Source organism: Podarcis tiliguerta (assembly GCF_965153285.1).
Source record: "Podarcis tiliguerta genome assembly, chromosome: 10".
NCBI classification, from domain to species: domain Eukaryota; kingdom Metazoa; phylum Chordata; class Lepidosauria; order Squamata; family Lacertidae; genus Podarcis; species Podarcis tiliguerta.
The window spans coordinates 17,005,437-17,028,295 of NC_139543.1; the positions used below are offsets into that span (position 1 = coordinate 17,005,437).

Below are 22,859 nucleotides of genomic sequence, written 5' to 3' on the forward strand. Positions count from 1 at the left end.
TAAGCAGTGTTAAATGATGCTCCAGACCTAGCTTGTATGGAACATGCTTGAAATTTATTTAGGAACCCAACAGAAAACATGAATACTCAAAAGATCCCCTGCAAAGGGAAAGCAAAACACATTGACTTCAGTCGGCGCTGCTTTCAGATTAATTGATTTTTGGATTGCAACTAAAGCTAAGCCAAAAGGAGAACTGAGTTTTGGGACTATTTTTGTGTCTCTGAAAAGAACTCCTCGGAGGGGTTGCCTCAAAGGGTGCAAAATGTTCACAACGGGAGTGCTACTGCTCCTGATCTGGCTGCTTACCAGGGAAGGTAAAAGGAGTGTTTGGGAGATTGGTAGAGAGAGCTTTTAGGCACAAAGAGATTGCCATGCTTGGCCCTGAGCTGGTACCAGACACAGAGAACGAACCAAACACCCCACAGATCAAGGACCTTGAGGAGCAGGTTCCTTCTTGCCCTGAGGATCCCCTTGAGGGATCCTTTGGTGTGCAAACTACTGAAGAACTACAGGAGCTGTCAGAAGAAAAGGAGGAGATGGGGCCACCACCATTTAGTCATCAAGAATACCAGCATCCATTTAGAGGCAGCATTTTTATCAATTTACGATAGAGTGGAAAGTTCACAGGCTATGAAGGACTTGCTCACAAATTTATTGACAGCTGTACAAATTATTATAGATAGGAAGTGGAAGGGGCAAACAGGTTATAAAATGGAAGAATGGTATAAAGAGGTGTGGAATATAGCTATTAACGATAAATGAACATGTGCCATTAAGGTAAGACAGGGAATATGCAGGAGAAATGATTTTGAGGAGATATGGAAGGTGTTTGTAGACTGCGTACTGTTAAAATGGAAAGGGGTCAAACCATCGCAAGAGGTGTTGAAATTTTGGGATGTTGGATAGTTACAATGGAATGGTCTGCGTGGTGGGGTGCACTTTTTATTCTAATTTATTTATGGTTATTACTTTGGCCACCCTCATGAGAAGAGAAGACTCCCTGGAAAAGACCCTGATGTTGGGAAAGATGGAGGGCACAAGGAGAAGGGGATAACAGAGAATGAGATAGTTGGACAGTGTTCTCGAAGCTACTAACATGAGTTTGACCAAACTGTGGAAGGCAGTAGAAGACAGGAGTGCCTGGTGTTCTCTGGTCCATGGGGTCACGAAGAGTTGGACACGACTAAACGACTAAACAACAACATATAAAAAAGAGAAGAAGATAGCAATAAAAAAGAATAGGTAAAGGGACCACTGACCGTTAAGTCCAGTCGCGGATGACTCTGGGGTTGCAGCGCTCATCTCGCTTTACTGGCCGAGGGAGCTGACGTCTGTCTGCAGACAGTTTTTCTGGGTCATGTGGCCAGCATGACTAAGCCACTTCTGGCAAACCAGAGCAGCGCATGGAAACACTGTATACTTTCCCACCAGAGTGGTACCTATTTATCTACTTGCATTCTGATGTGCTTTCAAACTGCTAGGTTGGCAAGAGCAGGGACTGAACAATGGGAGCTCACCCCGTTGTGAGGATATGAACCACCGACCTTCTGATCGGCAAGCCCAAGGCTCTGTGGTTTAGACCACAGCGCCAGCCAAATGGGGAAGGCCCAGGCTGAAGAGCAGAAATGTGGTTTATGGACCCGGAGTCATTGCTCTATATATGAGTAAGGTGTCTTCTTAAGAGTTAGCAGTCCCCTGAAACCTCTTTACTACCAGCAGCTGTGGCTAGGGAGTGGTCTGGGTGACCAAAAAAATAAGGTCTTCTTCCTGAGCCTTCCAGATTCTGGAAACAACACAGGCCTGTGGCTCCTTGTGCCAGGTTCTACTTTCTCCATCTTGCCTGAACTCCCTCTGCTGTTCCTTGACTTTCTTTCTGGACCCCACATTTGGACCTAGATTGATTCACCATGCTTGAGTTTGGTTTGTTTCGGAAGGGCTACACTTGGGACTCTGCTTATATCTCCTGAGCTTGGGACCCCTAGTGCCTGAGGGCAACCAGTTGGAGCGTGGCAGTGACAGTCATTTGTCAAGCCCTGGATGGACTCCCAAAAATATTATTTATTATTTATTTATTTCATAAAATTTATGCACCGCTTGATTGTTTACAAAGCTCAAAGCTGTTTACAAAAACTACAAAACAAAAAAATCAAGGGGGGGGATCACATCCATACTTGAATCTGTACAAAAGTTAGAATACAAAAACAGATTAAAATTACCTCAGTTTTCTAAGCATCTGGGTGGGCTTGTCTAAACAAGAAGAATTGTTAGGATTCTGCTTATTCCTTCTCCCATCCTGAACTCATATCATTTCTAATTTAAGTGGAGATGAGCTTCTCACTGGGCAGCCCTGATTATTCAGTGGTATAGAAAATATAGAACTCTGGGATTGTTTCTGGCACCATGTATATTGAAGCCATGTCATGGTGAACCAGCACCATTATAAAAAGCAGGGTTTTTTTCAGCCAGAACTCACCGGAACTCAGTTCCGGCACCTCTCAGGTGTGCACCATTGCCATTCTAAGAGAACGGGGGAGGTGTTTGTGGTGAGTTCTGGCACCTCTTTTTCTAGAAAAATACCATGGAGAAAAAGCAAAGGAAAAAACTCACACAGAGACTCACTTGCATAAAGAGAGAAAAACTGTGGCATTGCGTGTGGCAGGTAAACATGCGAATCCACTCAGCTGCAATTTAATTTTGTGATGTGAAAATTCTCATATGAAAAAGCGAGTTCCTTTTTGATGAGGAATATGTATGTACAGTGGTACCTCAGGTTAAGTACTTAATTTGTTCCAGAGGTCCGTTCTTAACCTGAAACTGTTCTTAACCTGAGGTACCACTTTAGCTAATGGGGCCTCCCACTGCTGCTGCGCCGCTGGAGCACGATTTCTGTTCTCATCCTGAAGCAAAGTTCTTAACCCGAGGTACTATTTCTGGGTTAGTGGAGTCTGTAACCTGAAGCCTAAGTAACCTGAGGAACCACTGTATATACCTCACACTTTTCCTTAGGTGGGTGCAATTAATTGTTTGAAACCAGTCAGTTTTATGTCATCGTGACACTTTCAGAAAACAGAATAAATTAAACATTTTAATCCCTGCTAAGGAACTGAGCAGGCCTGAGAGGGAAGCCTAAGAGATAATACAACGCAGATGGCACGGATATAATCACAACTCACAGCGTATAGGACTGTCAGCGCTCTCCAGTCAGGAAATAATACAGTTCCGTAACAATGTACCATATTCGTGTTCCCAATCTGGCACAATTACATCTTTAAACTTGAATCAGCACAATCCCTTTCTTTTCTTTCCTGCTACCTAAGGTTTAGCGTTAAGACTGCTGCAGGAAACGGCGAGGGGAGGTAGGATTTTGCCACACAAAGCTCGGCATCCCAATTTTTCAAGTTCAGAAATTCTCTTGAACTGCAGCTGCTCCGAGGGCTTTAAATATTTTTTTCTTTGAGATTCTCAAAACAGAGCATCTCACATATGTTGCTGCATCACCTGGCGGGGTGTGCTTCTCACACGCTGCGCTACTTCTAACCAAGAGGTAGGTGTGAATTGCTTTTAACTCAGCAGGTTTGGCCTTGCCCTTTTAAATTGGCTCAGAGTTGGCCAGTTCTGGGCATCGTTTTCGACGCACATTTCTTCCTTTCTAGCAGAAAGCGAAGAGACATATCACTAATTAGCCGTTTGGACTAATTTGGCATCCTGGGCACAATCTGCAGGTTTCTCTGCCCTCTTCGCCAGAACATATAGATGACCACCCAGTTATGTATACACTCCATCCTGCTTGACACTAGCCAGTGTGTGCATTCACACATAGTGTTAAACCACGATTCAGTACTGCACTACTCGCCTCCTGCCTCCCCTGCTTAAGGATAAGCTCTGGTTTCGTTAAACAAGGTAGATTCATAACCTATGGTTGGCAGTTGGAGTGTCTGATCAGTGTTTGTTTGAAAGCATGATATCTGATTCATCCCCAGATCTCAGCCAGAATTCCCTCCACATAAGCTCTTTTGCTGGCTGTGTAGTAGTAGTAGTAGTAGTAGTAGAAGAAGAAGAAGAGTTTGGATTTGATATCCCGCCTTTCACTCCCTTTAAGGAGTCTCAAAGCAGCTAACATTCTCCTTTCCCTTCCTCCCCCACAACAAACACTCTGTGAGGTGAGTGGGGCTGAGAGACTTCTGAGAAGTGTGACTAGCCCAAGGTCACCCAGCAGCTGCATGTGGAGGAGCGGAGACACGAACCCGATTCCCCAGATTACGAGACTACCGCTCTTAACCACTACACCACACTGGCTCTCTAGTAGTAGTAGTAGTAGTAGTAGTAGTAGTAGTTATTTATTTATTTATTTATACATACATACATACATACATACATACATACAGTGGTACATCTAGATACGAACAGGATCCGTTCCGGAGCCCCATTCGCATCTAGAGGTAAATGTAATTAGCAACGGAGTGTCTGCGCACACGCGCGTCACTTTTTGCCGCTTCTGCGTATGCGCTTGACGTCATTTTGAGCGTCTGCACGTGCGCAAGCAGCACTCCGTTACTTCCGGGTTGCCGAGGAGCACAACTCGAACGCGCTCAACTCGAAGCATATTTAACTCGAGGTATGACTGTACATACATACCCTGCTCATCTGGCTGGGTTTCCCCAACCACTCTGGGCAGCTCCCAGCAGAAAATTAAAAACACAATAAAACATCAGACATTAAAAACTTCCCTAAACAGGGATGTCTTCTAAAAGTCAGATACAGTGGTACCTTGGGTTACAGACCCGTCAGGTTACAGATCCGCTAACCCAGAAATAGTACCTCGGGTTAAGAACTTTGCTTCAGGATGAGAACAGAAATCGTGCTCCAGTGGCGCATCGGCAGCGGGAGTCCCCATTAGCTAAAGTGGTGCTTCAGGTTAAGAACAGTTTCAGGTTAAGAATGGACCTCCAGAACGAATTAAGTTCTTAACCCGAGGTACCACTGAAGTTGTTTATTTCCTTGACATCTGATGGGAGGGCGTTCCACAGGGCGGGCGCCACTACCGAGAAGGCCCTCTACCTGGTTCCCTCTAACCTCACTTCTCGCTGTGAGGGAACCACCAGAAGGCCCTTGGAGCTGAGCCTTGGTGTCCGGGCTGAACGATGGGCGTGGAGACATAGAGGAGGAGGGAAGGGAGATATATGGACCCCAAGGCATTGTTTGATCTTGCTGCAGCTCATATACTTAGCACTAAACCAAGGTTTAACACAGGGCTGGCCCACCCATGAGGTGATGTGAGGCAGTTGCCTCAGGAGAACAGGCTCCAGAAAAGCAGCAGATCCTAGAATCATAGAATCATAGAGTTGGAAGAGACCACAAGGGCCATCGAGTCCAACCCCCTGCCAAGCAGGAAACACCATCAGAGCACTCCTGACATATGGTTGTCAAGCCTCTGCTTAAAGACCTCCAAAGAAGGAGACTCCACCACACTCCATGGCAAGAGATCCTCCTCTTGCTGAGCCTCATACCCTCTCCCAATGGTGATGTTCTGCAAGTGCTTTCCTCTGGGGCAGTGCTTGTGGGGCCTCACATGCCCCACCCTGAGGTGAGGGTGCAACAGGGTCAGGGAGGGCACAGGGGCAGATCTTTGGGGAGGGGAGGGCCATTTTGCCTCCTGGAAACTCCTTTTCCTAGAAGCAGTAGCCCGGGGAAGAAGAGAAGAAGAGTTTGGATTTGATATCCCGCCTTTCACTCCCCTTCAGGAGCCTCAAAGCGGCTAACATTCTCCTTTCCCTTCCTCCCCCACAACAAACACTCTGTGAGGTGAGTGGGGCTGAGAGACTTCAGGGAAGTGTGACTGGCCCAAGGTCACCAGCAGCTGCATGTGGAGGAGCAGAGACGCGAACCCGGTTACCCAGATTACATGACTACCGTTTTTAACCACTACACCACCCTGGCTCTCAGGGGAATTAAGTACATTCTTGTATGCAACATATCATTTGACCCTGAGTTACATGTTTCATTCTTAAGGAAGAATTCTCTGTTGGTTTTTAGAAAACTCTGAAATATATATTTCTGGTCAGCTTTTTATGGTACAGTGGTACCACACGTTACATACACTTCAGGTTACAAACTCTGCTAACCCAGAAATATTATCTCAGTTTAAGAACTTTGCTTCAGGATGAGAACAGAAATCGTTCTCTGGTGGCGCAGCAGCAGCGGGAGGCCCCAGTAGCTAAAGTGGTGCTTCAGGTTAAGGACAGTTTCAGGTTAAGAATGGACCTCCAGAACGTATTAAGTTCTTAACCCGAGGTACCACTGTATTTGTTTTGTTATATTGTGCTGGCACTGTTTTCAGTTGCTGCCTCCCTTACGCCTGTATTTTTTAGAAGTGTTATTTTACATTATGGTTTTATTTGTTGTGAGCCACCTTGGAAGGCAGAAGCTTTTAATACTGAAATAAATAAAATAAAAAACAAGGTGGCTGCTTTATAATCTTGCGCTAATTTCAATATTCCATCCCCAAAGGGATTAACTTCACCGGAATTATTTCAAAAGGCTTAATTCCAGAAAAGGCCACAAGGCATCATCTCTCGTTTTGGATCAGAGACAGGATAATGTTTTCCATTGATAAGCTTAAACCTGTGGCCTAATAAGTTCTTTGAAGGCATGGCATGGCAAATTAAGATGTCTTTTTAAATGCTTTATTGATAGTTTGCATATGACTTTGGGTATTAATATCCCTGCAACAAGCGCAGCAAATAGTTTTCTTGTTACACTGAACAATAATCCATTGATAGTTGCTCTAATTACCAAGGATTAAGACAGTAAAGAATAGTAATGATTTCTTATCCCTCCATTTCCAATCTGTAAATAGTCTGCTAACCCCAACATCTCAACTTTAATGGTTTTGCTGCTTATGGATGAGATTTCTCTACAGTCTCTGTGTTTCCTATCTGATGGTTGAGAATGAATACAATTTATTATGCAGAAAGGGTGCGAGGGATACTGTAATGATACTAGGGATACAGTCAAATGTAAGCCACACTGAATGCAGTGGAATGCATTTTTGAGCAGCCCTTTGTAAGTTCAGATTGCATGCTTTGCATGGCTTTGCTATGGAAATGCTACAACAACTGAAGTGTAACTGAAGGATGTACCTGAAGCAGCGTCTCCACCCCCATTGTTCTGCCCGGATACTGAGGTCCAGTGCCAAAGGCCTTCTGGCGGTTCCCTCCCTGTAAGAAGTGAGGTTACAGGGAACCAGGCAGAGGGCCTTCTCGGTAGTGGCGCCTGCCCTGTGGAACACCCTCCCATCAGATTTCAAGGAAATAAACAACTATCTGACTTTTAGAAGACATCTGAAGGAAGCCCTGTTTCGGGAAGTTTTTAATGTTTGATGTTTTATTGTATTTTTAATATTCTGTTGGGAGCCACCCAGAATGGCTGGGGAAACCAAACCAGATGTGTGGGGGTATAAATAATAATTTGATGATGATGATGAAGCAAAGCAGGTAGGGATGAGTAAATGTGATTCCTTGAAGGTAATGATTGACCAGGCTTCCACAAACGTGGCCCTCCAGATGTTTTGAGACTACAATTCCCATCATCCCTGACCGCTGGTCCTGCTAGCTAGGGATCAGCTAGAGCCTCCCAAAAACATCGGGAGGGCCAAGTTTGAGGAAGCCCGTGACAGACTAATCATGAACCTAAACAGGATTTTAAAAAATCAAAATCAAAAACATAAGCCATTCTTGAGCTTTAATAAATAATTTTAGAAAGGGAAAACTGAATATTACTAATACTTTCACTACCATGCCTTTTTGTAATGCAAGCGATTAAATAAATACCCTGAAATTATTACTATTTTGTTTACTTACTTTTCTCTATTAAATTTCTATACTGCCCTTCATCAGGGAACCACAGGGTGGTTTACAACACAAAAACACAAAAATACATAGAACCAACAAACTCAATGTACATTTCACACGGGGCAGAGATTTATCAAAGTATGACACAGAAGCAGCTTGTGAGGGTTTAAGGGTTGCCAAGGTGCTGCAATCATCTTCTTGGCTTTGCCTGCACCATATTTTGCAAGTGGACTTTCTAATCATGGCAGTGAAGGATTTTGAGTCACCTTCCCACGCGTTGGCCATCAATCCCAGGTGATTGTTGGGGCTGCCCTGCCTCTGCATAATCTTTTGCCTTTCCTCTTGTCTTGCTCTTTAAGAAGTTATCCAGCAGCAAGGTTCCTGTTCATCTTTTATCTGCTGTTTTCTCCAATGCAAAGCCTGGTTATCTCCGTATTTAAATCAATAAAGGACAATGTTTTCATTGATTTAAATAGGAGCATTTAATCGCATGCTCAGTTGCGTCAGAGTGAAGCACATTGAAATCAGCGTGGCTTGTGTCTGAGCATGGATGGAGGAGCATTTTGTGTTGGTCTAATTTGTGTTGGAGGAGCATTTTGTGTTGGTCTAATTTGTGTTGGAGGAGCATTTTGTGTTGGTCTAATTTGGGCTAATGTAAAGATTGAATAGGGACGCGGGTGGCGCTGTGGCCTAAACCACAGAGCCTAGGGCTTGCCGATCGGAAGGTTGGCGGTTCAAATCCCTGCGATGGGGTAAGCTCTCATTGTTCGGTCCCAGCTCCTGCCAACCTAGCAGTTTGAAAACACATCAAAGTGCAAGTAGATAAATAGGTACTGCTCCGGCGGGAAGGTAAACGGCATTTCCGTGCGCTGCTCTGGTTTCGCTGTCTGCGGACAAAAGCTGGCTCCCTCAGCCTATAGAGCGAGATGAGCGCGCAACCCCAGAGTCATCCGCGACTGGACCTAACAGTCAGGGGCACCTTTACCTTTAAAGATTGGGTGCAATTAATTATTCTTTGGATTTCACACGTTTCCAAATTCTATGATAACATTTTCCAGCTCAAAACTTCATCAAGGTGCATTAATGGATTTTGGGTAAAACACGTTTTGAAATGCACACACAGAACTTAATTGTGTACTCTAGAAAAAGTATATGTGTGCAGAAATAGGACAGAATGGACTTAGAATAAAAGCAGATGCAAAATGGACCCGGGACAAAAATAGACTGATCAGTTAATCCCTAAACTAAAGATTTATGCGATTGTACTGCACAAGATGCTGGAAGTCCAAAAAAATGTCATGCAGGGCAACTGTGGTTATGGCAAACAACAAACCATTGATGAAGACCCTTTGGACAGCAGGATTTGAAGTGAAGCTTTGGTTCTTCTCTCCATCAGGACTAACTGAGTGGGTGGGATATTATCTGAGACCTCTTCTCTGATTTGTCATTTATCTGGCACAATATTGTCATACAGGTGGCAAAAAAGTACACTAAATCTCCTTTCTATTGTATGTATGCTTTCAAAGTCCCGGTCTGTAATCCAGCACTGGTCATTGTCGGAGGAAAGATCTTCAGTTTCATAGATCATCTACTTTACATCTTAATCCTAAATCTGTAAACCGCTTAGAGGTTTCATTTACAGTGAAGCAGTATACAGATACTGTTAAAGAAATGAAATGAAAAAGAAGTGGAAAATATTTAAAGCCAAGCTTTATTGATTTTTGTGCAATAAGATCCCAAGCAGGTACCTTTCTGCAATGTCTGGCACACTCATTTGAGAGCGGGCTAGAATTCTATGCTAGAAGAATCTTTTAGAGCCACCAAGTCAAAATGTGCATTTGTTTTACACTGTTCTGATAATAGATCCTGCCTTTGTCTATGCCGATTCTAATAGCTGTTGGAGGACAATCATTTTCTATTTTCAATCCCGTATTGAAAAGCATTCTTCTGTTTGTGGGTTTGCATTGATAATAGCTTCATTTATCACGAAACTGGATGCAGCGCACTTTTATCTGCCAGTGTAACAGTCTCTAATTAGAATGCTTTAGTTCCACTTAGTTGTTTATCATTCTTTCTTTGGCATTCTGTCTTTAAAGTGAGCTCTACATTTTATAAGTTTCTCTTTCCATTTAAACCTATTATATCAGTCTCTGTTAAATGCACAATAGAGGTAAGCAGATTAGCAACCATCCATTTTTAAAGTTGTTTTTTTTAAAGATTGTCTTTGGGGCACCTGAGTACTGTACATTCATATCACTGCTCTTCTTTTTTCTGTTTCATCTACCACTGTAATTTAATTTATCTACATCAGACAATTTTGTGGCTGCGTTTAACAGCTAATTAAAAAGGAAAGCAATCCAGGTTTTTTTTGCGGGGGGGAATCCCTGGCACTCAAACTGATTATAGAAATTAATGATAATGACAGATGAGGCTATAAACCACAGCAGACTCTCAATATGGCTTCATATTTGAAGCAATTTTTATTTTGATCGGCGCAGCGTTCAAGGATCACATGCTGGTCCAAAATCATTCTTGCCTGCTTTTGAAGGAGTTACCCTGCCTAACCGAGTTGCTTTTCTCTGAATTAAATCTAGGCATCTGGCTTTTTGATGGCGTGGATTATGAATATTAGAATTAAAAGTATTCGGAGCCCCCATTACTTGGAGTTTATTTTATCAGTGTGATAAGTGAGAGCCAGTGTGGTGTAGTGGTTAAGAGCAGTAGACTCGTAATCTGGTGAACCAGGTTCACATCCCCGCTCCTCCACATGCAGCTGCTGGGTGACCTTGGGCCAGTCACACTTCTCTGCAGTCTCTCAGCCCCACTCACCTCACAGAGTGTTTGTTGTGGGGGAGGAAGGGAAAGGAGAATGTTAGCCGCTTTGAGACTCCCTAGGGTAGTGATAAAGCGGGATATCAAATCCAAACTCTTCTTCTTCTTATCAGTAGGATGAACTCAATGACAGACATTAACAGCCCTGAATTTTCTAAGCACATCATGGAATGACACAATGCAATGGACAAAGGCATCACCTCCCCCATTAGGACATCACAAAGCTAGTTTCCAAACTTAGTACAAATAAGAGATGCCAGAGCTGAGAGTGACTCAGGAGAAATGGACCATCTCAAGGGATTGCTGTATGCTGTGGAGTCAGCAGTTTTGTCCAGAATCCTTTCCTAGTGAGAATGTGATTCGGTCAGCATAATGTTGGAGACCTGCTTTGCCTCACACAGATGCTAGTTAAAGCAGTGTTTTGTGTGCTGCTTGGTGTGCCATTGCAGCATGCCACAAAAACTGTGCTCCTTTTTGTTGACGAAACTAAGCATTATACAAGTTGGCATATACACAGTACACCACTACGGGCAATATTTTGAAAATGTTTGATGCGTCTTGTTTCATTTGATCTAAATTTATTGACAAATTGACAATCATGAAACAATTGTTTAGCGTGGTTGCCCAGAAGTCTATATTTAATTTCTCCTTGGTAGAAGATGTCTTGCAAGTGGTGGTGGTGGGGTCTACACTGCCATTCAACACTGCTATTAAAGAACTGTATTTCTGATCTGAGTTTAATACTTTGTAGAAGTTGTTTCACACTGATTACTTGCTCGTACCTTTCACCAGGAATCAAGGAGTAGCCATACATATGCAAGAGAGAACCAGCTTACACATGCTTTCTCATTACAACAGTTTCCTCTGACAGAGAATGCAGGAAACTGCCCCATGCAATTGCCCCATCTAAACCAGTATCATCTACACTGACTGGCAACAGCTCTCCAGAGCTTTAGGCAGGGGACCCTTTCTCAATTCTTCCAAGACATGTCAAGGACAGAACTGCAGGATTTTTTCATGCAAAGCATTTGTTTTGCCCTTTGAAATACAGGCCTTTGCCTGACTTGTCTCTTGGGCAGTGGAAGATTTAGTGCAGGGAGGGCAAATGTACCCTGTAGTGGGCATGTCTCTCTGGTCCAACATGGGACACAGGTGGCACTATGGTCTAGCCCACTGAGCTTCTTGAGCTTACCAATCAGAAGGTTGGCAGTTCGAATCCCAGCAATGGGGGTGAGCTCCTGTTGCTCTGTCCCATCTCTTGCCAACTTCGCAGTTCAAAAGCACCCCAGTGCAAGTAGATAAATGGGTACCACTGAGGCGGGAAGATAAATAGCATTTACCTTCACGTGATTTCCATCACGGTGTTCTGTTGCGCCAGAAGTGGTTTAGTCATGCTGGCCACATGACCCAGAAAGCTGTATGTGGACAAAGACTGGCTCCCTTGGCCTGAAAGTGAGATGAGCGCTGCAACCCCATAGTCACCTTTGACTGGACTTAACCATCCAGGGGTCCTTTTTTACCTTCTCTGCTCCAGTAGTAGCTGGTGTGGTGGTGTCGCATGCCTTCCCTGACTTCCCAATGTGGTGTTAGAATTCCTGCTCCGTGATTGCAGTCATGGGATTGTTGTCTATCACATGACGGTATATGTTTTGACTCCACAGAGTGGGAAGTGATGGAGACAGGATGTTTGCGTTACTGTGTTCTGTGAAGTGGGACTATTGTCCTTTGTTCTTTCTTTTTGCTGTCTGATGCTAGAGAGAGAGGGAGCCATGTTGCAGTGCTCCATGTGTGTTTATATGTAAATAAAGTAGATTAGCCAAAATGCTGAGTTGATGAGGTCTGTTATGCAAGCTGCAAAGACTCTGTGGATCCCTAAGTATGCCAATGTCTGTTGGCATCGGTCGCTGTGATACTTGGGCAGAAGAAAGCTTTTGAAGCTCCCAAACGAAAGACCAGGAGGGAGGGAGCATGCCAGTCAGGCATGTGTCTCTGCTAGGATCCTACTTGAGAGTAGGACGAGCTCCTGGCATGTGGAAGCTGCTGCCAATAAACAAGACAGAAAGGGGTGCAGTGGCAGGTAGGTTGGTGCAGTGACAGAGCCAATCTGATGCTTCCACTGCTGCTTCCACACTGTGCTGAGCTCTGCATTGCCTCCCTGCTTGGTTAACAGCAACGACCTCTACATGGGGAAGTCCTGTAAGCCAAGCCACCTCATCCTGCCAGCTGCTACCATCCTGTTTTTTGGGATTCCAGCATTTTCAGAACCCCAGTTTGCTATACAGTTGCTGCCGTTGAATTGTACGGAAAGACTTTGAGAAGCTCTGGGATACCGTTGCTGTAGGAGACTTTGGATGTGCAGTGTGTTCCACCTCGACACACTTTCATCCAGCATCCAAAGCAAAACAGCAGTATATTAATTAAAATGCAGCGTCGGACTGTGCTGATAGACTGCTGATAGAGTCTGACATGTTTTTCTCTGTCTCCCTCTCTCTCTAAAAAAAAGGTTACCTACATCTACAGAATGCTGACCAATGCACTAATGTTAGGCACCTTTGCAGATAAATCAATACGTGTCTGTTGCTGTCAGCCACTGCCTATATCAAATTTCTCAGAGCCAAGTAATTCTCAGAAACATGTGCAATTTCTAGTTTGCTAAAGCTGTGATCCTGTAAGTAAGTCCCAATGAAGTGTGTGGTTTTATACCTATTCAAAGCAGGAGTTGGAAGCTCCATTGATTTATTAGCTAAATTTCTGTCCTACCTTTCCAGCAATGATGAGCTTTCCAGAAGGTGGGTGGTTGTTGCCTACTGGGAGGGAGAAAGGGGAAGCAGTGGGGAGGTAGGTGTAGTGCGAACACACCAGTGGAGCCAATCTGGCACTCCTGCCAGTGCATTTGCACTGTGCTAACCTTCCCACTGCCTTGCCCTTTGCCCTCCTAGTGAACAACAGCAACCCACAAGCTAGGCAGCTAGTGTAATAATAATAATAATAATAATAATATTTTTATTTATGCACCATCCTTCCTGGTTCAAAAAGCGGGTTCAGGGCGGCTAATAACAAATTTAAAACACTTAATTGTAAAAGCAGCATAAAATACAGTATAAAAATATCAATACAGTGGTACCTCGGGATGTGAATGGGATCCGTTCCGGAGCCCCGTTCACATCCCAAATGGAACGCAAGACGCGACGGCGCATCTCCGAGTGTGCGGGTCGTGTTTCGACGCTTCCGCGCATGCGTGTGACGTCATTTTGAGCATCTGTGCATGCGCGAGTGGCGAAACCCAGAAGTAACGCACTCTGGGTTGCCGCAGAGCGCAACTCAAACGCTCTCAACCCGAAGCGCATTCGACTCAAGGTATGACTGTAACAATAAAATTCAAAGTTCAGAATTCAGTTTAGGGAAAATCCATCTAATAAGCATTAGATAATCACCAGGGCTAGCTGGCTGAATTAGTCCTACTTGGGCCAGCGAGGAGGCCAGGGGAAAATTAGCTGTGGGGTCTCAGAGCGGGTGATCTTCATAAAAGGGGAGGGGGAAGGAAGAGAAGGGAAATAAAAGATCAGGCTGAATTCAAAGTAAAGGCCAGGTGGAATAGCTCTGTCTTACAGGCACAACAGAAGGAGGTTAAATCCTGAAGGGCCCTAGTCTCATGGGAGGGCTCTAGTGTAGTGGCTCCTAGCAAGCGGTCTCTGTTGAATTAAACAGTACTTGTTGCAAACTACTATCTTTGGTTTGTATGTAACAACAAAGCCATTTCACTTCCCCAGGGAAATGGAGTTGCAGGCTGGATGCGAGCCCGCCCTGTGCACAGGGGTGTGGCTAGCCCCTGCATCATAGGGAGTCCCCTCCGTGTCACGCCCTAGGCTGACCAATCCGGTTGGCCAGGTGGCGTAGCGTGCACCATTTAAGCAGCCTACGGGCAGGAACTCGCCCCCTTTCTCTGGTTCCTGCTCGCACAGTTCTCCTGCCCTTCCTCCCTAAGATTAGACTCTTAATCCTTTGACCTTGCTATGGACCTCAGTTGGCCGCCTCCTGAAGGGGCCTGGTAGGAATTTTTTCCACTTGGCAAATTGGCACCAGCCGTATGGTTTTTCGCCTGCCTCATAGCAAATCGTCACAACTTTGTAAGGTTTGGCAATTAGGCATTGGAGTATCCGGTTGGTGGTGAGGGAAGGTAGAGGCCATCACCTACCCCTCCTATTTCAAGGGTATTCCGTTAAAGGAATCCGGGAGGTGTGGCCCCATCCAAAGCCTAGGGCCATGGCACAACCCCTATCGGTGACCCTGTGGAGCTCCTAGTTGATGTGATTCAACAGGGCTCCCCCTACTGGTGGTTAGCCCTTCTGAGACTTCCTACATGGTGGGCAGGCATCAGATATACTTGGTTAATAATAATAATAATAATAATAATAATAATAATAATAATAATAATTTATACCCCCACCCATCTGGCTGGATCTCCCCAGCCACTCTGGGCGGCTTCCAACAAAATATTAAAATGTAATAACCTATTAAACATTAAAACAGGGCTGCCTTCAGATGTCTTCTAAAAGTCTGGCAGTTGTTTTTCTCTTTGACATCTGGTGTAAGGGCGTTCCACAGGATGGGTGCCACTACCGTGAAGGCCCTCTGCCTGGTTCCCTGTAACTTGGCTTCTCGCAGCGAGGGAACTGCCGGAAGGCCCTCGGTGCTGGACCTCAGTGTCCAGGCAGAATGATGGGGGTGGAGACTGGACCACGGTATACTGGACCAAGGCCGTTTAGGGCTTTAAAGGTCAACAGAACTGGTTTGGTTCCAATGCCTAAGCCAATCCCACTCACATTCTGTAACCAATAAAGTTGTGGCCTTTTTTAGCCCATTCACCTAAAATACTGGTGTCAAGTGTCTTTATTCCAACAAAGGGGGAGGGTTTGGGGCCTTGCCACGCAAGCCAGGATTCACATGAAGTGAAACCAAATGCTGCAGGAGTCTATCTCCCCACTGTATTAGTAGGCATGCAAGCTCAGGACTTTGCTCGGGCTTGTTTCAGCTTACTCACACAGCGCTGAACTGTGGTTGAGAATTAGGTGCAAACTGGAACAGTGAGTTCTCTAGCCAAATACAAACTTGGAACTGAGATTCCCTCATTCATCTCCAACACGCTCTCCAGTGATTTCCCCCAGCTTCACAATTGGACATTATAGAAATGAATTTATTTATTGATATAGTGCGTTTGTGTGGCGACCCAATAACATGCATTCTCTGGGCAGCTCCCCAAAATTAAAGAGATAAAATATAACATTGAAAATGCAACGGAAAGCCATAAAAGCAGCATTAAAATGGTTCTTTCTGGCAGATCTACAGCAAAATAGAAAATGTAAAATTGCGAATCCCAGATCTATAAAAAACACAAGTTGTTATAAAAAGTGAATAAAAAGGTCTTCATAAGGATGAAGCGCTTCCTGTTTCATTTCTTATGCCGTATGTGAACATTCTTAGTTCATTATGTTTCTTTCTAGGTATGTCTTCTGGCTAATAGGCACTAAATTGAGCTCTCATGTGTGTTCAAGCTCCTTCAGTCTTTCAGAAATATTTGCCTCATAGGTGACTGTTCATTACCGAAGCTGCTCCATTTGACCGTTTTCCTTGTTACAGGGAGTGAAGGAGGAATATTTTCTTAGGGAGATAGTTCTAATAATGTATGTTAAATAAATATGACTGTGGACAGAGTAAATGGTATTCTCTCTTTTATTCTCTCCCCCTCCTCGTTATTTCCTTGACTAATTACGGCTCTAATGGAGTGTAGGCTCAAAGTGATAATGGGGCATATTTAGAGGAGTTCTATAGGAAATGTAATTTTCAGCAATTCTCTTCCTCCCTCCTCCCCTATAGATATCTTGAAAGGCAAATGCCTCTTTGTGTTAAACAGAAATTATCACATGGTACTTTGAGAAAATGATGGTGGTACCTGTTTATATCAGGTGAGGGGAATGTGACTGTGCTAGCCACCAGGCAAGGGCTCCCCCCACCTGCCTTGCCCAACCCTCCAACCTCTGGGAGCTGTTTCCAGAGGAAGAATTGGAGGAGAAATGGGACTCTCTGCTGACCAAGCAAGGACTTGTTCCACCTGCCTTGCCCCACCTTGCCCTACTGTCGCTGAGTGATGTTGCCTTACTCTTTTACATGTCTGTTTGAAGAGGACAGGGACACAGGTGGTGCTGTGGGTTAAACCACAGAGCCTAGGATTTGCCAATCAGAAGGTCGGCGGTTCGAATCCCCGTGACAGGGTGAGCTCCCGTTGCTCGGTCCCTGCTCCTGCCAACCTAGCAGTTCGAAAGCATGTCAAAGTGCAGGTAGATAAATAGGTACCGCTCTGGCAGGAAAGTAAACGGTGTTTCCGTGCGCTGCTATGATTCGCCAGAAGCAGCTTAGTCATGCTGGCCACATGACCCGGAAGCTGTAGGCCGGCTCCCTCAGCCAATAAAGCAAGATGAGCGCTGCAACCCCAGAGTCGGCCACAACTGGACCTAATGGTCAGGGGTCCCTTTACCTTTACCTTTGAAGAGGACTGGTTCGACAAACAGAAACAAAGGGGGGGTTGCGGAAGGGGATTTTGGGGTAGCCCCCAAGTCACTCATTAATGGAGTTTTAGTGTTCCTTGTCTCTTACTGGATAGGAAATAGTTTAACACAGCTGGCAGCCCAGTGAATCCTTACTGATCTGAACTCCAAGCCAATTTGCCAGAGAGCAAAAGGATTTAGCCAGTAGTGTGACTAGATAAATCTGCTTCTCTTTTTTGAACAGTGGAGTGCTTTTCATGTTTCTTCCCTTTTCTTTTTCTCTTTTCAGTATTGCTGGAAGTGATGCAAATCCGCTTCGGCCAAGTGTAGTCATAGTTGTCATAATTCATGTGCGTTACTTTCCCCAGCAAGACATGTCCGCTGTAGAAACCTCTTCCTTAAACCATAAGAAAAGTGATTGTAACTAGGAAAGTTGTGGATTTGTGGTAGAGCTAGCATGGTGATCGCATTACTGCTAAATCTTGTTTTCCAACCACAATTGATTTTCAGCACATTATGCCGTAATTTAAAAACAACAACACAGAAACCTGAAATCCTTGTGTTACGATCTCTTACAGGCAGTGCTGGAACACCTGTTATTTTCAATGAGAATGGAGATGCACCTGGGCGCTATGATATCTTTCAATATCAGCTAACCAACAGAACCGCAGAATACAAAATCATTGGACACTGGACAAACCAGCTTCATCTAAGTGTAAGTCATTGCACATTGTTATTTTCAATTGTACAGTTTAGCTCATTTGGCTACTCTTACTTAAGAGGAGCAAAATAAAACAGAACGCTCCTTGCACTGTTTCCTCAGAGCTTCTAAACAACGTGTTTCTCAAACTTAAAGCCATTCCTGTTAAAGAATACTAAAAGGGTCGATATCAAAAGAGAAGGCACAGGTGTTGCTTCATACTGTTTGTGATTAATATAAAATAAACATCCAGTTGTTTTGGACAATAGTGTCATCACTAAAATATCAGAGACCTCTTCTGCAAAGGCCCCTCTAGTCCAGCATTTTGTTTCACAGTGGCCAACTAGATGCCTGTGAGAAGCCCATAAGCAGAACCTGAGTGCAACAGCATTCTCCTTATCTGTGATTCCCCAAAACTATTATTCAGAGACCTGCTGCCTCCAAGATATGCCTGATAATTCACCATTCTGCTTGGAATTGATGGGAACTGGAGTCAAACAGCATGTTGGGGGCAGAGACTGTTTAATGCTATACTGGAATACAAAACAAGGTGCTGGATAACTCCTCACTTTTGTAAAAATAAATTGTTTACTTTTTCGTAATTCTTATGAGCGTTTGATTAATGTTTTATTATTTCGTGTATTCTTTTTAAAACAAAATTTATTCAGAAATAAGAAAAATAAATAAAACGTTTCTTTAAACGCTGTTCCAGCATTGCATGATGTATCAGTGTTCAATTAATACGCGTTGGTTAATTAGGTAAGATCAAATGTTCAGGTACATCTGATCAAGGTGGATTAGTCAGGACTGTGTTTTTGAAACTGTGTTCCGGAGAATGATGGGGTTAGCAGAAAAGCTGTCCAAGTTATTCAGTGTAGTGCTGGATATTACATTGTCCACCTTTGCATGCAGTAATGGCGAACAAGCTTTCCTGAAAGTCAGCTTCCCTACCAATATCAGAAATTGGTCCTGGTGTGTTAACATCTCTTACACATGGGCGAGTGGTGGAGCCCAGCAAACCTGTCCACTACTTGAATAGAGTTGAATGGTAGCCTAGTGTCCAGTAACAGAGAATTCTTTTATCTCGTGTGATAAAAAACAAAAAGTTTAAAAGAGAGACTTGGTTTGATAAGGAGTGTCAGAATAGCAAAAAATGCCTAGTTAGGGAACTTAGAAAATTGAAGTTAAAACAGGATAAGCACAATCTTGCTCTACAAGCTGAGGTAGCCCAATTACGATACAATTATAAATTATTACCTAAAAGCAAGAAACAAATATATTATGAACAACAATGGAAAGCATTGGGAGACGCAGCACTTCAAAAGGACTCACGGAGATTTTGGCATCTGGTTGCCCAAGGTACAAATGGGCTGGGCTACTTGTTAGAAGCATCTGCCCAAGGAAAGGATTGGGTGACATATTTTACAGGAATATATGGCCCCTGTCCTGACTCACCCCCACAAGTTTACTGTACTCAGTTATTAGAACTGCCAGAATGGCCAGACGTCACACCCAATCAGATTAAGAGGCTAATCGCAATACAACTAGCTAATAAAGCTCCAGGAGAAGACATGATCCCAGTGGAGATCTATAAGATAAGACCTGATTTCTGGTCACCCATTTTTGCAAAAAAAAATTCATACATTAACAGCTCAGGTCGCATACCTGAAGGGTGGAAGCTGAGTTGAATGGAATGTTTCTCTAGAACAACCCTTCAGATATTGTAGACCCACAACTCCCATCATCACTGACCATTGGCTGTGCTGGCTGTGGATGAAGGCAGTTATAATCCAATAACATATGAAGGGCACTGTGCTGGCTACCCTGAGCTATAATATCACCCCAAATCCTCCCCATTATGGAAAAGTTCTGCAGCAGGTGCTCAGGGGTCCTTTGACAGAACAAATGAAATGGGAAGGTGTTGTCATTTGATAAATGCTGGACTAGGAGCTACAGTGAGTGTGGGCTTTGATCTCAGAAGACAGACCCGTGCAAATATATATTTTTAGTGAAGTGCCATAGTTATGGTCTAAAACCAAAGCTGGATTTTGAGTTGGCTATTTTTCCCCTCCCCCATTTTTTTTTTAATACTATATAAGTATCAAATAAAGGGGTGCAAACCTTTAAATGCTTCATTTATCATTCTGTATTTCCTGACAGACCAAACAGGCATTGTATAGCTTTGGTTCGTAGTGTAACAGGCCCATGATAAACAATAACAAAAAGAACAGTGTAAGTATTTACAAATGATTGTTCCTCGGAGACTACTTTGCAGTAATTATCAGTGTGCTACCAACAGTAATGCATATAATAGCTTCCCGTTTCCAGCCGCTACAGTGATAAAACACCTTTACCATATCTGCTCTTTTCTTTCTATTGCTCCCTGGCAAAAGGCCATCTAGCTCTTTCTTGGGTGCAAAGACAAAGCTGTGGTCTTTGGCTCAGAAGCTGGAATCGGTTCCTCTGCTTTTCTGTGGTCTTGAGTCCACCCCTAAACTATAAATCTCTGCTGAAAAGAAAACAGGAAGAAGAACACAAAAGAAGCAAGAAATCTTTAATATAAAATATGTTTTTTAAAAAGAAAGGAAGGAAGAAGAAGCGAGGGACAGTTTTGGGATGCAGTTCCAGTCTGGAAACTTTGTAGTTAACAGGAACAAATCCTTTGTTTCCAGGCATTTCGCCCCCTGATAAATTCTAGGTTCTGTGTACGGCTACCATTCAGTGCTACTATCCCGTGAATGCATTTTAAATTACTGTTTTCAGGTTTATTTGGATGTAATCATCCCTCCCCCAAACGATTTACTGAATCAGCTCTGCTGTATTTCCAGTTGTATAGTTGCTTTTCTGCCTATACTCTGTTTAGATGTGATGTGCAGACATTGTGCTCTCTTAATTAAAAAATGTCCGGGTTTATGGGATATTACTGAAATATATGCCTCTGTCTGCTTTTCCCTCCATACCTTCTTCTCAATTTGTGTATGAGTTATCAATTGCTACAATTTCTGATGGTATGATTACTTAGAGGTGTGTGGGGTTTTTTTTAAAAGGAATGACACATACCCAATACCAATATGGAACATGCATTCCATATTATGTGAACCAGTTGACTTAATGGTAGTCTATTGACTTTTATCCTACGACTTTGGGGAGTGGTGGTTAATCTGTGGCCTCTAGATTCTGTTGACTCCAACTCCCATCAGCCCAAGCTAGCATGGCCGATGGTCAGGGGTAATGGGAGTTGTAGTCCAACAACGTCCTCAGGTCCTCAAGAGGGCTACCAGTTCACCATCCCTGTCTTTGAGGAATTAAGCTAATAACACACATACCTCTGGAAATCCAATCAAGCTTAAGATGTGAGCTTTGGACATTGCCTTTTTATTATACTTGCACTTATTTCTGTGGTTCATTAAGCTTCATTAAGGTTATTACTCTGCTACAATTTGTGTGTTGTAGATAATTAGGAGATTCACTTTGCTCGGCTCCGAATCGGGGGCATTGCTCAGATTGCGCCTCAACCATTAAGCTCGACTGAGTAGCGTTTGACAAGTCATGGTCATCGTAAAGTTGTAATGATAAAATCAAATAATGCTGTGCAGGCTCCCCCAAGCTCCTTAGAATAGAGGTGGAGAACCCCTGGCCCCCACATGCTAGATTACTGCTCCCATCATTCCTGACCACTGGCCATTCTGACTGGGGCTGATGGGAGTTGGAGTTCCACCAACATCTGGAGAGCCATAGGTACTCCACCTCTGGAACAAAGAGGGGTTTCCTGCGATAAGGAACCAGTTCACTTTTTTCCTGTTTTTTTTTTATGTTACTTGGCAATTGAAATACAATCTGATGTAGGCTCAGCCACAAATAAGTACCTTGTTCAGTAGGGGCTAACTTTCAAAAAGTGTGCTTAATATTGCAGTCCTTAATTGGTTATCCCTTCAGTGTCTCAGCTGTCCAGTAATCTTCCCAAACAATGGCCCACTCTTGACAACCCCCGAAGAAGCAGATTGCTAACAGCAGTCTGGGGTCAAGAGCATGGGTAGGCAAACTAAGGCCCGGGGGCCGGATCCGGCCCAATCGCCTTCTAAATCCGGCCCACGGATGGTCCAGGAATCAGCGTGTTTTTACATGAGTAGAATGTGTCCTTTTATTTAAAATGAATCTCTAAGTTATTTGAGGGGCATAGGAATTCGTTCACCCCCCCCCCCTTCAAAATATAGTCCGGCCCCCCACAAAGTCTGATGGACAGTGGACCAGCCCCCTGCTGAAAATGTTTGCTGACCCCTGGCCAAGAGCAATTGCTCCTTCTAATAAAATACTTAGGGACTGGATGTTTTCAGAAGTGGGGATAGCATTGGCCACTGGCATTGCAACCTTATACATGTCTACTCAGAATAAAGATAGATGAATCGGTCAGTTTTTTGTTTTTTCTCGCTTTATCATTTTTCCAATCTCCACAATTCCATATTTGTTCATGGTTTGTTTGTTTTTAAGTCTTCATCCTCTCCCCCATCCCTAGAGTGCAATTCTACATACGTCTCATTAATTAAATGGGCTTACTCATAAAAATTACAGGAAGCAGCCTTATACTGAGTCAGACCATTGGTGGATCTTGGGGCTACCTTTGAATGTAACCCGGAAACTAAAACTAATCCAGAACGTGGCAGCTAGACTGGTGACTGGGAGCGGCCGCCAAGACCATATAACACCGGTCTTGAAAGACCTACATTGGCTCCCAGTACGTTTCCGAGCACAATTCAAAGTGTTGGTGCTGACCTTTAAAGCCCTAAACGGTCCATCCCCATCGTTCTATCTGGACACTGAGGTCTAGCACCGAGGGCCTTCTGGCGGTTCCCTCACTGCGAGAAGCCAAGATACAGGGAACCAGGCAGAGGGCCTTCTCAGTAGTGGTGCCCTCCCTGTGGAATGCCCTCCCACCGG

The 22,859-nt window shown here is 44.0% G+C and overlaps 1 protein-coding gene across 4 annotated transcripts in view; it reads left to right on the forward strand.

Annotated features, from left to right (window-relative positions):
• GRM8 (glutamate metabotropic receptor 8) overlaps positions 1 to 22,859 on the forward strand; it is a 556,320-nt gene that overhangs the window by 440,852 nt on the left and 92,609 nt on the right. For all 4 annotated transcript variants that reach the window (XM_083399543.1, XM_083399541.1, XM_083399542.1 and 1 more), the window contains exon 8: positions 17,803 to 17,939. In XM_083399543.1, the coding sequence (XP_083255669.1) occupies positions 17,803 to 17,939 (137 nt within the window). The remainder of the gene's footprint in view (positions 1 to 17,802; positions 17,940 to 22,859) is intronic.